The sequence below is a fragment of the Mixophyes fleayi genome, chromosome 5 (assembly GCF_038048845.1).
Source record: "Mixophyes fleayi isolate aMixFle1 chromosome 5, aMixFle1.hap1, whole genome shotgun sequence".
Lineage (NCBI taxonomy): Eukaryota > Metazoa > Chordata > Amphibia > Anura > Limnodynastidae > Mixophyes > Mixophyes fleayi.
Window position 1 is genome coordinate 124912787 of NC_134406.1, and position 14921 is coordinate 124927707.

Sequence of the window (14921 nt, forward strand, 5' to 3'; positions counted from 1 at the left end):
GTATTATCTATGCATAAATAAACAATCTAATACATTTTACTAATAAATAAATGTGGATCGGAACCTTAATAAATGTGTATTATTTACAAGTGTAAGTGCGAATATAAGTGTGTATTATTTATTGTGCGATTGCGTCATAACACGTGGCATACTGATCGCAAACGCACGGTAAAACAATATTAATCAATTAGATTTACATCATCCAATTATTTGACTTCGACAAGGGCAGTGGCTGTACTCCAGGGACCGATTGTCCCTTTCCTGTCAGTGGCAGAGATCTATATCTCAACGCCAGCCTGACTTCAGCTATCACTTGGTAGTGAGTACCAATTTGCTGTCCTTTGGAGCTTCCTTTTAAGTCGAAAAATGACCTCATCAGCAATTTCAGGACCTGCCTGATTGTTCCTTTTCTGTGTTTACTTTTTCACAGGTAAACATACAGACAAAGGGATAGCAGATGAGCCACTCCTGATTTCATTATTTAGGTATTGTTCTGTGGCTATACATCAGATTTTGTTTAAACAGGAGAGATCACAATCCAGACATATTTACAATTAAATACACAATGCAGTTCTCTGTAATTAAACATAGAGCTCTGTCTGTGGGCCTTTCCCTTTATGCTAGCACACACAGACCCACAGCTAAACAAAGACAAGAGCCCCCCTGGTGTAATGTACATTAATACAGGACTGGTGGACAATAATCCTTTTGCCTAGGCTGCAAAATAACAAAACTTGCTGGTTGACATTTTAACTACTTTCAAAATAGAATTTATTCAAGCTTAAATATGACAGACAAATATGGGGAACCAGATGGCTAGAAAAATTATATGTTTTTATAGTCCGCAGTTTGTGAGAAATGAGGTGCAGACAGGTTGGGGTGATATTAATACCTCCTTTCCCCACAAGCTTCGTTTAAAATTAGCAAAGCCCATAAATCGTTGTATATCCTTGTTATTTTTAGGTATGGGCCAATCTACCACAGCACGTACTTTACAGGGATCCATACACAGTCCTTGAGGGGGTATAATGTAACCCAAAAATGTTATTTGAATGCGATGGAATTTGCATTTCTCCAACTGTTTAATTCGAACATGTTCTTGATGTTCTTGTAAAGAATTAAAAAATATAAGGATATCATCAAGATATACAATAATCAATAGATCAAGCAAATCTCAAAAGACATCATTTATAAAATGTTGGAAGGTAGCAGGGGCATTACATAACCCAAACGGCATCACGAGACACTCATAATGTCCATACTTCGTTTGAAAAGCCATCTTCCATTCATCACCTGGTCGGATGCGTATTACGTTGAAAGCTCCTCTTAAATCGAGCTTTGTAAAAATAGTTGCTGTCTGAAGTCTTTCTAATAATTCTGGGATGAGAGGAAGTGGATGTCTATTCTTTATAGTATCTTTATTTAAATCTCTATAATCAATGCATGGACACAAAGAACCATCTTTATTTTTCACAAAAAAAATAGGAGCCCCTGCTGGGGATTTTTAAGGACGAATAAAACCTTTAGTTTTATTTTCCTCCAGGTATGTCTTTAGTGTCTTTAATTCAGGTTCAGTTAATGGATACATCCGACCAAAAGGGATCGCAACCCTCAGGTAATAGGTCAATAGGACAAACATATGATAGATGGAGGGGTAATTTGTCAGCATTTTGTTTGCTACAGATATCCGCAAAATCCTGATATTGAACAGGCAATTATTCATCTACAGAAGAGAGGGACACTGAGATCTGATTCTCTTTTTGTACAACAAGAAGGGACCACACTGATAGTATCTTGAAAATTTAGGGTTTGAGACTCCCAATTAATGGCTGAGTTATTGCTAGTGAACCAACGGAGACCCAAAATTATGGTAAATTTTGGAGAAGAGATGAGAAAAAAAGTGAGTTCCTCCTTATGATTGGGTTCTATCATCAGGGACATAAGTTCAGTCTCGTGTGATGGGACCAGAATTCAGAGGGGATACATCAACTGTCTCCATCAATATAGGAGCCTTTCTTTCTTGAAATACTATATGGTTTTTTTTAGCAAAATCTATATCCATGAAGTTACCATTGGCTCCAGAATCCAGCATTGCCATGGTTGATATAAGTCGAGAGTTTATCTCAAGCTGTATTGGAATTGAAAAATTATTTTTTTATTCTTCTGTTCTCTCAGTTGTAGACAGCGAAGAGATTTGAGGAATAATAGCATTCAGTTGATGCAAAAAGCATGAACTCATAGATTCTTGGTCAGAATCTTTAGGTTCCATCAATGTAGCAACTGTCTTGTAAGGTCGTTGAGAACAATTAGATACATAATGTCCAGATTTACCACAATACATACAAATATTCTCTTGTCGTCGTTGATCTCGTCTTTCAATAGAAATCTGTTTGCAAATGGTTTCTATTTGCATTGGCTCAGGCTCCTCAATTTGTTGTGTTGCAGGAGTTCCAGTATAATTTGATATTGCTGGCTCTGGATAAATGGGACGAGACCACATGGAGCCCCATCTATCTTGTTTCCTTTCCTTTTGACGAGCATCAATACAAATTCAATGTTGAATAAAAGCTTCAAATTCAGTGCGTGTATCAGCTCTAGCTGATACATCTTTAATAAACTCAGATAATCCCTTTTCCAATCTGTGTCCAAGATCCATCTTCGAAAATCAGAGGTGTATTCAGCTACTGAACATCTTCCCTGACGCAGTTTTAATAAAACCGACTCAAAATGCATATTACATTAATTAACAAATCCTCTGTATCTTTTACGATCACCTGAAAATTGAGCCGGTGGTAATGGGAGTGTGGGTTGATGTACTGTAGCTGAAGGTGCTACAGAATTAACTTTTTGAAGCCACGTCTGTAGTTCTGTAATTACTCCATTTTAGAGCATTATTGTCACGGCTCTGAACGATTTTAGTAGATCCCTTGCCTCTACTATAGAGTACTTGCCCAGGAGTGCAGAGTCTAACGGATAGGAGGTTTTCACCAGGGATCCCCGCAAGGGAATATGGTCTCCACTGCTCCTATTCTGCAGGTCGCGGTCTCCCAGACTAGTATTAGTAGAGGATAGTGGAGGCAGAACACAATGATAATCAGACTGAGGATATTCACAGGATTAAAAGTTCACGGCTCATAATCATCACTGATAATAATAACACAAGAGATAGTAGTAGTGCTGCAAAGTAGTGTATTGATTGATGGTACCACAGGAATGAGAGAAAATATAAATATATATCGGCAGAGATGAACACACGGCAGTTGGTCAAATTACAAAGACAAATCACATATGCTACTTCATAGTAGGTAACCCTTGGCAACAGCATGAGATGAATAATACAACAGTTCAACGCAGAGGTGATGAATAAGAATACTTGGATCCAATAAAGCAACACACAGCAGATGACTGTGAATCACTGGTACAGCTAAAGTCCAAACAGAGTAGTATATAGAACTTGGCTGATCCGAGAATAGAGATGATTCAACATAGCAGGTGGTTACTGGTATCGCGGTGATTCTTATGTAGCAGAGCAATAAGCGTTAAACAGCACCCAAGGACTTGGATGAACACAGACACATGCAGCTGAATGTTGCCTAGAAGTAGCAGAGGCGTGAGGAGTATCTGAACCGTGCGTGGAACTACAGGTAACAGGTAATGCAGTCATAGATGCAAGGTAAGTTCACTATAGTATGAGGCAGCTGAACAGAGGCACGCAACTTTAACTGAAGTAATAGCCACAGACACAGCAAGCAGTTCACAATAACAGTCCAGCAAACAGGTTAACAGCAGAGTGAGGATAAACTGTGCCAGACGTGGAACTACAGGTGACAGGTAACTTGATAGTATCTCTATCAGCGAGATGTAGCGGTATAGCCAGCCAGATAGAGATGAACTTGAGCCAACTGATTAGGCACAGGTGTAGCAAACAACTCGCGGTAATAGTTCAGCGTGCGGATGAACAGCGGAGAGGAGTTTCAGGTGAGCCGGCCAGGAACCAAAGATGACAGGTAACTTCGGCAGTAAGTATAGTCCAACGAGCAGGAAACGGACAAACGGAAGGTCAAGGTATACAGCCAGATCCAAATACAAAGTGAGTAACACGAAGAACAGGCAACGAGTCCATAATCATGGGAGGTTAAAATAGTGCTCCAGGACCAATGAGAATCGGGAGGAGGTCCAGATCAAGGTAGCAAGGAAACCTGTGTGAAAGTAATGTCTCTGCAGCAGAAGCAAGCACAATCATGGTTCTTAAAGGGAAAGTCACAGCGCTGGCACTTAGCTATGGGATCGGCGTGTGACAATTATTTGATCTTTAAATTCTTGAACATTTATTTGCAACTTAGTTACCTGTTGGTTTTGCAGTTGAAAATTATTTGTATACTGGGTCTCAAGTCCTTATAATTTTGCATGAAATTCCTGTAGCTGTCTTGAGGCAGAATGCATGTGGAAACTCAGATCTGAAAGTCGCTGTAAAGCAGTTGGTTCTGTACCGATGGGGTCTCTCATTTTGGGCTTGAGTATCATGTCAAACTTCTGGTAATACAAACGGAACCCAATAGCCAGGTAGTTCTGTAGTAAACAGGATTTATTTTGATATATATATAAATCTCTAGTATCCAACAAGTGAAATCCAAAGTCTCAAGCAAATAAAAGTCTGGAAGAAATATCAAGCAATTGTTATCCAAATCACAAGAGGGAGCAAGGTTCTGTGGAAGCATCTAGTTCAGATACAAACACAATACTAAAGCAAAGGCTCCCAAACAGGAAATGAGATCCAAGATGGAATATTTAGGAGACAGTCCCAGCTATCTTGTATGAGGGCAATTCTAAGGGCAAGTTCATAACAGGCAAGTTCATAACAAAAACTGTGAGCAATGAAAATTTATTTTCTGGCATGTAGCATATGATTGCATTTATGTTTGTTATTTATTTAGTTATTTTACAATAATGGATGAAATTTTAAAAAATTGTCTGATATATGGATAATATTAGAAAAAATTATAGTTACATTTTCAGTTTTTTTGTTGGTTTGTAATATTGCTATCAGTTTGTATTTTAATACATGATTATACAAAAGTTCTAACTGGGAAAATCCACGTATGTGCATTCTGATTTGAATGTAACTATGCATGTAGTAAACATGCAATTGCTCCAAAAACTACTTTTGTCTGTATGGGAATATGTGCTTACAGTGAAAGTACGCACTGGTTATACAGAATGTATTTCCATCCCTATTCACTTGTATCACATGGATATTAACAAACGTTTGGATTTGAATACGGGTGGAGATACACAAAAGTTACATACTCTTTTTAAGCAAGTAAAATACACACTTTTTTTTTTTTGACCTGAATCAGGCCCTGAGTGTCAAGCTAGTTAATTTAAACAAAAACCTAATTATCCATTTTTTCAAGCAGTAAAAAAAATTCTTCCTTGCATTATGTCCATTGTGGCACCATTGAAACTTAATTTATTCCTTTGAGCCTTTACAAGAAAATTCCTAAAGATGACTTATATTGAAGGTGGTATCCCTAGTGACAATTATTTCTCAGGTGGAAGTAATGTGCCAGAAATCCTGAGTGCTCACTCAACAAGAGCAGTGGCAATATGCTGGACACATGCCTCATCATGGGATGTCTGCAAAGTATCCGGATAGTCATTTATTCATACCTTCAGAAGACATTGTCTACTGAATGTGATATCATCTACTAATTGACAGTTTGGGAGACATAGTCTCCACACGGCTACTCAATAAAATTTGATTATGGAACATACATGGTTGATCTGGTGTTTGTTGTCCTCCCTACTATTACTTGGGTAAATCCCATTTTAATGACTGCCTATGAGGGTGGAAGAGAAAACAAGCAAACTCTACTTACCAATAATTCCTTTTCCAAGAACACATAGGAAGATTGTCAATAGAGATTAGAGAAAACATTCACTTTAGTTATCTTTTGTAGTTTGGTTGTGTTAATTTGTGCAGAGAAATAGGAAATGTTTTCTCAAAAAGATATTCAGTAATAATATAAACTAAAAGTGATATAAAATCATGTTGCTGTTTTTCGTAAATGTTAGAAAAGTATGTTTAAAAAATGTCAGCAAAGTTCTCTGGGTATTCCTGTAAATCAACACTACTTATTATGCTGCCTTTAGGTTTGTCTATCTAGTTACCAACCAGGATAGACAATGAATGTTCTGTTATTTTCCACAAGCATAAAAAAGTGTCTGAACTTGGCATTATAAAATATAGTTCTACTCTACTACTGAGCATTTATACATTTGCTAATTTCTGATATCATGTCACGTTGTCCCATTGTAGCAATACACACAATAAATGCATTATGAACCACTCATTGCAGAAACAGATCTTATATATACAATGATGTGCCTTAGTTTTGATCAGGCTTAATAAACAATTCACTATGCTTTGCTGTCTGAATTTCATTGTGTTGCCCCTAACCCAGTTCACTCAGACCTTTTCCCTTCCCTAGACAGTCTAAATATACAGTATAAAACCGCATCGGAGATCACATGTAACATAGGGCAGTGGCACAGGTTATTTTTTTTGTAGGAAGCATAGTGGGAGGCATTTCTTGCATTTACGGATAAGCAAAATTGCAGTGAGAGTTTGTGCAATTTAAAATTTTCGGTGGTTATTTATAACCACCATATTATAGGTTAACAGATACTGACACAGAGATTACCCAATATTTTCCAATGCCCTTTTTTCCATAAAAACTTACCTATCGTGCCCTTTCTCTTGACGATGAAATGCAAAGTGCAAATAAAGGGTCTGCTCTGCAATCAGAATTCTTTAATGGGTGCAACAGATAGATGAGTAAAGCTTATGGGCAATAAGTGATGATCAATTCTGCCCATAGCTCACAATCTTACCCACTTAATAGTAATATTTTATTGAAATTTCACTGAAATCAAAGATGTGAGGGAGGGGTACAAAAAAGAAAAAGGGGCAAGGGTTTGGGAATCGAATTTTAACATATACATATCAGATCAAATGCAAATCCACAATACAAATTTCTATTAAATAAATAAAAGTATGAGAGTATCTCCGTGTAAGTCTGTGGATAAATGAAACAAAATAGTACAGATAGATGTATAGATCGTAAGAAAGAAAGGAATCTTTCCAAGTTTCTTATTGCTTTATATATTCGTGGCTCATCTTAGTTCTGCTAGATGCCATATTTAGAAGTGAAAGGTACACTAGTTTAGAAAAAAGCAAACATCTAAAACTAAATTTGTTAATAAACTATTTGTATTGTCAGATATCCATTGTCCCCAGGAATAAAAAACACTGATCTCCATCCATTGAACTTTGAAGAAAACGGAGGTACACCCTTTACATCAAAAGCATCTGGGAGACATAACCACCACCATCAACATCATCACCATCACGACTCCTCTTATGGGCACCTATCTACTGAGAGCAAAATTTCCGGAGGTTCGTGTACAAACAGTAAGTTTTACTATGTGTTTGTAGTCAGTCTCTTTAACACTCAAACTCACACAAGATCACTCCATAATGTAAACACACACACTCCACTAAAACTACATATTACAAGATAAATATTAGGTCTCATGGACATTGATGGATTTTTTTCTGTGTGTGCGTAGCAGTGTCTGGTAAATACCTTATTTCAGCTTACCAGTTAGTGTTTATTGGAGAGATTACTGGTGGTTTAACATGTTTTTATATTTTTTCAAGCAATTTTACTTCAAGTTTGTTAAGCTTTTTTTTATTTTTGTTTTAACAAAACAACACTGTACTCCCAGCTTAACGGGAAAGGGCACAAGTACAATGAAGAAATAAATGTCTACAAGTAATATTCGCAGAACATAAGTTGGTCATAGATGTCAAAAATATTGCAAGTATTTAATGACAAAATGTGTGTCACCATTTAAACATCCTCTTTCTATTTTTAAAAAATCATTGATTAAAATGCATTAAAGTGGCTCAATGGAAGATGACCCACCGATAGGGATACCAGCCTCTTTAAAACTGCCACAAAAAACATACCTCCCAACGTTTCAGTCCCTGTCAGCGGGACAGAGGGGTGTGGACACATCACAAAGTGGGACTTTTTAGTAGGGCGTGACATCATCCCTACATAGGGTGCCTGCTCATTAAAAATCTCCCTTCCCTTTCAAACACTGCCGCTCATAACTCCCAACGTTCCCAGCCACAAGACAGAGCCCTAAAATCGGGACTGTCCCGTCTAAATCGTGACAGTTGGGAGGTAAGCAAAAAAGTTTTTGGTGCTGTATTGGAATATGTTGTGTTTTGTACAGTACGGACCTGTTCACATTTTTACCAAACCTCCACTGGGAGGCCTATAGAAAGAGTGTTTGATCACCCAACATGTCCCCAACATGTCCCGAGCCCTCGGAATTGAAAACAGGGCAACACATCATTGTTACATCATTGGATCTCGCAAGTTTTGGATTCTATAAGTACCCACTTCCATGGCAATCCCGCACCATTTCACAGAGGAACACAGAAGGGGTAGCACAGTTCTTGGCAGTCTCTAGTGCAGTTGGGCAGCTTCATAGGTAGAAAAGAAAGAGGAGGGGTAGCAATGGTCTTCAAAGTCTCTAGTGACATTCAGGACAGCTCCATTGCTATTTGTCATTGCTGAAAAAGAAATAATAGGTCTGGCAGGCTTGGTCTTCTAAATCTGCAGTCACATTGTACTGTGTTATATAGGTAACACACAAAGAGGCGAGCTCCATTGCTAATTGTCATTGCTGAAATAGAAATAATAAGGCTGGCAGGCTTGGTCTTCTAAATCTCCAGTCATATTGTACAGTGTTATATAGATAACACACAAAGAGGAGATTTTCATTGCTCCATTGCTAATTGTCATTGTTGAAATATAAATAATAGGGCTGGCAGGCTTGGTCTAAATCTGCAGTCAAATTGTACGGTGTTATATAGGTAACACACAAAGAGGAGAACTCCATTGCTAATTGTCATTGCTCAAATAGAAATAATAGGGCTTGCAGGCTTGATCTTCTAAATCTGCAGTCACATTGTACGGTGTTTTATAGCGAACACTCAAACTGGAGAGGTCCATTTCTCCATTGCTAATTGTCATTGATCAAATAGAAATAATAGGGCTGGCAATCTTGGTCTAAATCTGCAGTCACATTGTACTGTGTTATCAAAATGTATTCACCGCAGTACACAGAAAACCGAAGCTTTATTGAGAGAGACACAAATATAGGGAAGGGTGCATAAATTAAGGCAAAACATTCAACAAAACTTCAAACAGTGATGGGGGAATGGGTTGGCGGGGGTAAGGGAGAAGGAGACACAAGCCCAAGGTTTTATTGAATAAACAGACACATAGGGGGAGAAGAAGAGGGAGACAGAAAATTAATCATCTTCCTCAGGACTGTCAATGCTGTTCTAGTCTCTTAGCAGGCTGTGGATCAGCCTGCGACATTCCTGGATGGTCATCTTCTCCCTTTTCAAGATGAGGCGATTCCTGGCAAGCCAAATAACATCCTTAAAGCAGTTCATAAGACGCCAGGCCTCCTGGATTGCCCCAATGGTGTGGGTCCCAGGACATAATAAAATACTGAATATTATGAAAGGCAAGTTCTGGGCACACTGTCCTTAAGTTCGTGTTCCACCGCATCAAAAAGTGCCTGTGCAGTGGGGCAGTCCCAAAAAATACAGTGTGCTGTTTCCCTTCTGGCGATGAAGAAGGGGCAGTGGACATATCGGCACAGATTTCGGTAGTGCATGAATGTCCTGAGAGGCAGACCCCCCTGAATAGCCATCCATGCAATGTCTTTTTGTCTATTAGTCAGCCTCTTAGAGGCCACATTCTACCACACGTGTTTTGTTGTTGCAGCAGGGAGCCCTGGAACAGACTCCATAATGTCTTTAGCTCTGATGAGCTTGTGGACAGTTTTTGGCTTCCACAAGTCTGGTTTAAGTCTCTCCAGATGGTGCTCCCTCACAAATTGTCCAACATCCAGGTAAAACCAAGGTGTAGTCCAGTTGTAAGGGCAGGAGCTGTCCCACTTGTCCCAACCAAGGGTCCTCCAAAGAGGCAGCAGGAAAAGCGAGACATGGACTTCCCAGCAGTGCAAATGTTCTTTTCAATAATAGTTCTGAGGATGCAGTTGCAGACAAAGAAGGCTCGCAGCATGGTGGGGATATCCAGGATCCCTTTCCCACCTTTGAGGGGCTTCTTGTACATGACCGCCCGCTTCACTCTGTCCATGTATTAGCTGTAGAATTACCACAGTTATCCAAGGAATGGGTGGAGCAATCAAATGAATCACAACTGATTTCATGATTCATTCTCAGTTTCACTGTACCGGCCATGTGCTCAGGGTGATGGTGATCTCCTCATCATCATCTTCCAAAGATTAGTCTGCAGGGGCTAGTGACACACCCGTTTGTTTTCTCAGGTCTCTTATCTGTTCTTTACACTTTAAAATGTATCGCTCTGCCTCAGGACCTCCTCTGTATTATTCTTCTGAAGCGCAGTGTATCTCTCGTGTACAAGCTCTCTTAAATCCGGGATTTAATCCAGTGGGTCACGTTTTAACTTAAGTACGGCCTCCTCAACTGCGTCTATATATTGGTTTAAATCTCTGTTCAATGCAGCATATTCCAACATGACAGATGTCATGCTGCCCACATGTTCCATGTCACAGTGTGGCTGAAGCAGATATATTGCCACTCCAGTTGTAATATCCATTCCCGTGTCTACATAAGTTTGGCATTTCTTCAGGAATGACAGGGAGGTATTCACAGAGGAGAAGGACATTAAAGATGTAGCACGATCAGACATGGTTTAATAATGTAGAGTTCATTGACATCACTGTTAGGCTTAAGGCAGCTAAGCTATTGTTAGCTTGTTTTGTGGGGGCCCAAATAAACCAAGTACTTCAGCCACAAAAGTGGCACTGCTTGTCGCTTGAGTGCTTGATTTGTTAAACTGTACATGTCCTTTTCAATATCTTACATAAGGGTGTTTGGGGGGGCACAAGGACATTTCCATCTTGCACCACTTCTCTTTTCTGCCACTGCTGTGTGGAAATGTTTTCTAGATGTGCTATGAAATGCTGTGTGTTTGTGCCATTGCTCTGTCGCTTACCATCCAACCAGGTTGCTGCAGTCTTTGTCCGAAAGTGTATAAAAATAATATTGTGCTCTGGGAGATGGTCAAAATTGACTGCAAATGACTTGAAATTAGTGTTATTGAGGTTAATAATAATGTAGGGAAAAAAGAGCAAAATTATGTGATTTTAGCAAAAAACAACAAAAAAAACAGGATCCAAAACCAAAACAAAGTTAATCCAGATCCAAAACCAAAACAGAACACGGGGGTCAGTGAACATCTCTAATATACACTGGAACACTTGTGAGCAGGGGTGGATTGGGAACCTCCAATGGCCCTGGAAATGATTTTGGAAGTGGCCCACATTAGAGAGACCAAATCAACAGTGGGTGGAGTCAACACAAAAGTAGACTGGATTAACTCAGTTATTCATAACCACATTGGTCATCAGTGGCAGGTGAGCCTAATACAACAAGTAGTGGTAGGTGGAGTCATATCAACACAAGGAGGAGCCTGTCCCAGTAAGCAGGCACAAGGAAGCTAGGTGCTGTTTGCGGCAGCTCCTGTCTTTTTTTTTTTCTGCAATCAAGGGGCCCTCTTGTTTTTTTCGGCGGACCCCACTCCCTAGGGAATCCAGCCCAGCGCTGAACAGCCTGGGGTTGGTTAGTCATTATGGCAGGGGGACCCCTGCTGCGTGTCCCACTGCTATAGTGCCGCCAACCCCGGCTGATTTGCCTAGTGCTGGTTAAGTGAAAATCGGGGGGACCCCATGCAAATTTTTTCCCTGATTTTCACGGAGCCAGCAGTAGTCAGGCAGCACTAGGGTTAAGCATGAATAGAGGGGGGACCCTACGCCTTTTTTTGTTTGACCTTTCATCTATTCTTTACAGTTTTTACAGCTGTCGGAGATCCGGCAGCTGTATGACAGGCAGTGGTAACAGTGATGTGTTTACAACTCGCTGCTACAACACAGGACAGTTAGCTAAACACGGGAGTGTTTACATCTCAGCAAATCGCCAGATATGACCAGCGATTTTTAAGATCAAAGTCAAAATCGCAACTTGATACATTTCAGGTTTTTTTTACTAAAATCACGGGTTTTGCCGCAATTTTAATACGCTGTCAAAATCGGACCTTGATACATTTACCCCTTGCTGGTAGGTTAAGTGCCTAGAAAGTCTGCTCTGTGCTCACAGCTGATGCGAACTAGAGCTGTGCAGCAAGGTGGAAAAATCTGAAGAGACACATTGTGTAAAAATGTAAACATCACATCAATGTTCAACTTTCTACTACTTTAGAACTACTCTTTTCATTAAAGTAATCTTTTTCATTACGCCTACCTTTACTCATACTTCCCAACTTTCAAAACCTCCCTTGAATTGGAGGTCAGGAGACAAGTGCAGGAGGGGGCGTGGAGCGTCACCGTGACCCTACCTGTGCTAGGAAAAACTGAAATTCATGAAATTGCATTAAGGAGGAAGAGCTTGATAACGCGAATTGCACCCATAAGCCCCTCCTCCACCAAAACAACTGAGGATGCCTACTCTTCCTGGAGTCCTGTAGGACTCCCCGAAATTCAGGAACCTCCTCGAAATACCAGAAGGGTATGCAAGTGTGGCTTTAGTACATTTGAAACTTTTGTGTGATTAAAGCTTTGTTTTATATTGTGCATAGTGCACATGAAAATATGTTTCTTTGCAACTGTAAACAAGCATTACCGTTGTAAATAACTCCCGTTTGAGGAGCCTACTTAACAAGCTAGGCAGTACTTCCTGTTCTGTTAACACTGGTAACAGTGGGAGTATTAAAGAAAATGTTTTATTCCTAGAATAAACTATCCAAAGTAATGTTATCGATATGGCCAGAGAGCTTGGAAAATTACCATTAAAATGATAATTCATTAAAAAAAATTAAAGTGCCTAATTATCAATAGGCCACTTTCTCCGGTAAAAAAGATTTGTTTTTTTATTGCTACTTATCCATTAAAAGCCGCTATTATTGCAATTTATAAAAAAAATATCACTGGGGCAGCTGAGCAATAGCTGCTCCAACGTTACTGGCCCAGAACGGTGAGATTTAACTTAACAAAAGTTTACTATTCAGACACTCAGCAAAACATTTTTAAAGAGCAGAAGGTTATGCTTACCTGCCATTCTTAGGGGTGCAATTATGTGGCACTGAACATGGTTGTGCCTGGTTATCTCTTTTAATCGGCAGCCACTAACACTGGTTCTGTTCATCTTAAACTCTAGCAGTAGAGGAGGAAGGAAAGGGGTGAATGCGTAGTATTGAAAGAAGAGGAGGGAGAAGGTGTTGGGTGTGAGGGAAGTTGGTGTGGGGGTAGATGAGACAAGACAGCAAAGGGATACACACACATAGAGGGGACAGGTACCCATAATATGGAAACAGACACACACAATTGGTGGGAGGGGGGCCAGGCAGACAGAGAGAAACTCATCGGAAGACAGAGACAAATGAGGAGACTTTAGTATACATACAAAATTGGAGACAGACAGATATACACACAAAGGTGGAGACAGAACGGTACAAAGATGCACACTCACAAGGGGGTGACAGAGGGGCACATGGATAGAGTTAGAGAAGAGATACACATATACAAAAAGGCAGAGAGACAGACACAAAGAGGTGACAGAGACAGGGTAGATAGATGCAGACACTTAGGGTAAGACTAACATATAGAGTCATGGGTGTGCAGGGAAGGAAAGGGAAAATCGACTCATATGGGATCACGACTGCTGGATATATCCCTTGTTCTTCAAAATAAGTTTTTGCTCATATTACTTTACAACATTCACTACAAATTCTTTCATTTTTAAAAAATACTGCCTTCCTGAACACTATTAATTCATTTAATATTGTTTATTTTGTTATCACATATGACCTCTCTCCCTTCTCTCATGAAGTCTTTACATATAAATGTTATGCAGTCAATGCACCATATTAATAGTCTCTAATTTTTTTCTTCTTTATTAGTGATTTTCATAGATGGGTCCTTCAGAACTGCACACAGTACTCATGATGAGGTCTTATCAGTGCCCTATAGAGTTGTAATATATACTTCTTCCAGCTACTACCACCTATTATTTTACAACGTAGTATTCTACTACTCTTCACACTGCTTAAATACCTTTAAATAATCTGAAACTAAGTCAAAGGTCTCATTCCTTTGATCTTTGTATGATATATATATTATTTTTTATAAAAAATATTGCTGAGGCAGTTGAGCGATACCCAGCTTCCAGGTTATATTGCCCTTGAGTATTATAAATTAACTCACTACTTTGCTGGGCAAGCCTCTTTAACTGTGTGCAGTCATGAGCCGATTTGCTGATTTGGGCTTTCAGTTCCACTTGAAAAAAAAAAAAGGAAAAACAAATTGAATGTATTTTAAAAAATAAAAAATATTTTAAAACCGTTATGCATAAAACTGCTTTTGGTCTGTTATCATCACCATGACATGGCAATAACAGAACTAGTGGAGGTTTCTCTGTCACTACACATTTGTGTTATTCCTTCTAGGACATAAAGCATGTTCAAGTCTGTTTAGTTAATATAAATGATGAGGAACAGTCATGGTTGTCAGCAGCTGACTGTAATGTACAAAAATGGAGAAGAAAGAGTTCTGATACTAGATGCACTATTAATGTTTACCAGTACATTGATTCACATTCAATCTTATAATCAATACTTACTTATTAAAAACAAATTTTATTATTATATTTATACATAGTTGATGAGGTTGAAAAAAGACACCAGTCCATCAAGTTCAACCTATTTTGGATCTCCTGCGATCCTGCACTT

General features: G+C 39.2%; 1 protein-coding gene across 4 annotated transcripts in view; it reads left to right on the forward strand.

The window, feature by feature from the left end:
- Positions 1 to 14921, forward strand: part of EPB41L4B (erythrocyte membrane protein band 4.1 like 4B) — a 359971-nt gene that overhangs the window by 252959 nt on the left and 92091 nt on the right. For all 4 annotated transcript variants that reach the window (XM_075212804.1, XM_075212805.1, XM_075212808.1 and 1 more), the window contains one exon: positions 7284 to 7474. In XM_075212804.1, the coding sequence (XP_075068905.1) occupies positions 7284 to 7474 (191 nt within the window). The remainder of the gene's footprint in view (positions 1 to 7283; positions 7475 to 14921) is intronic.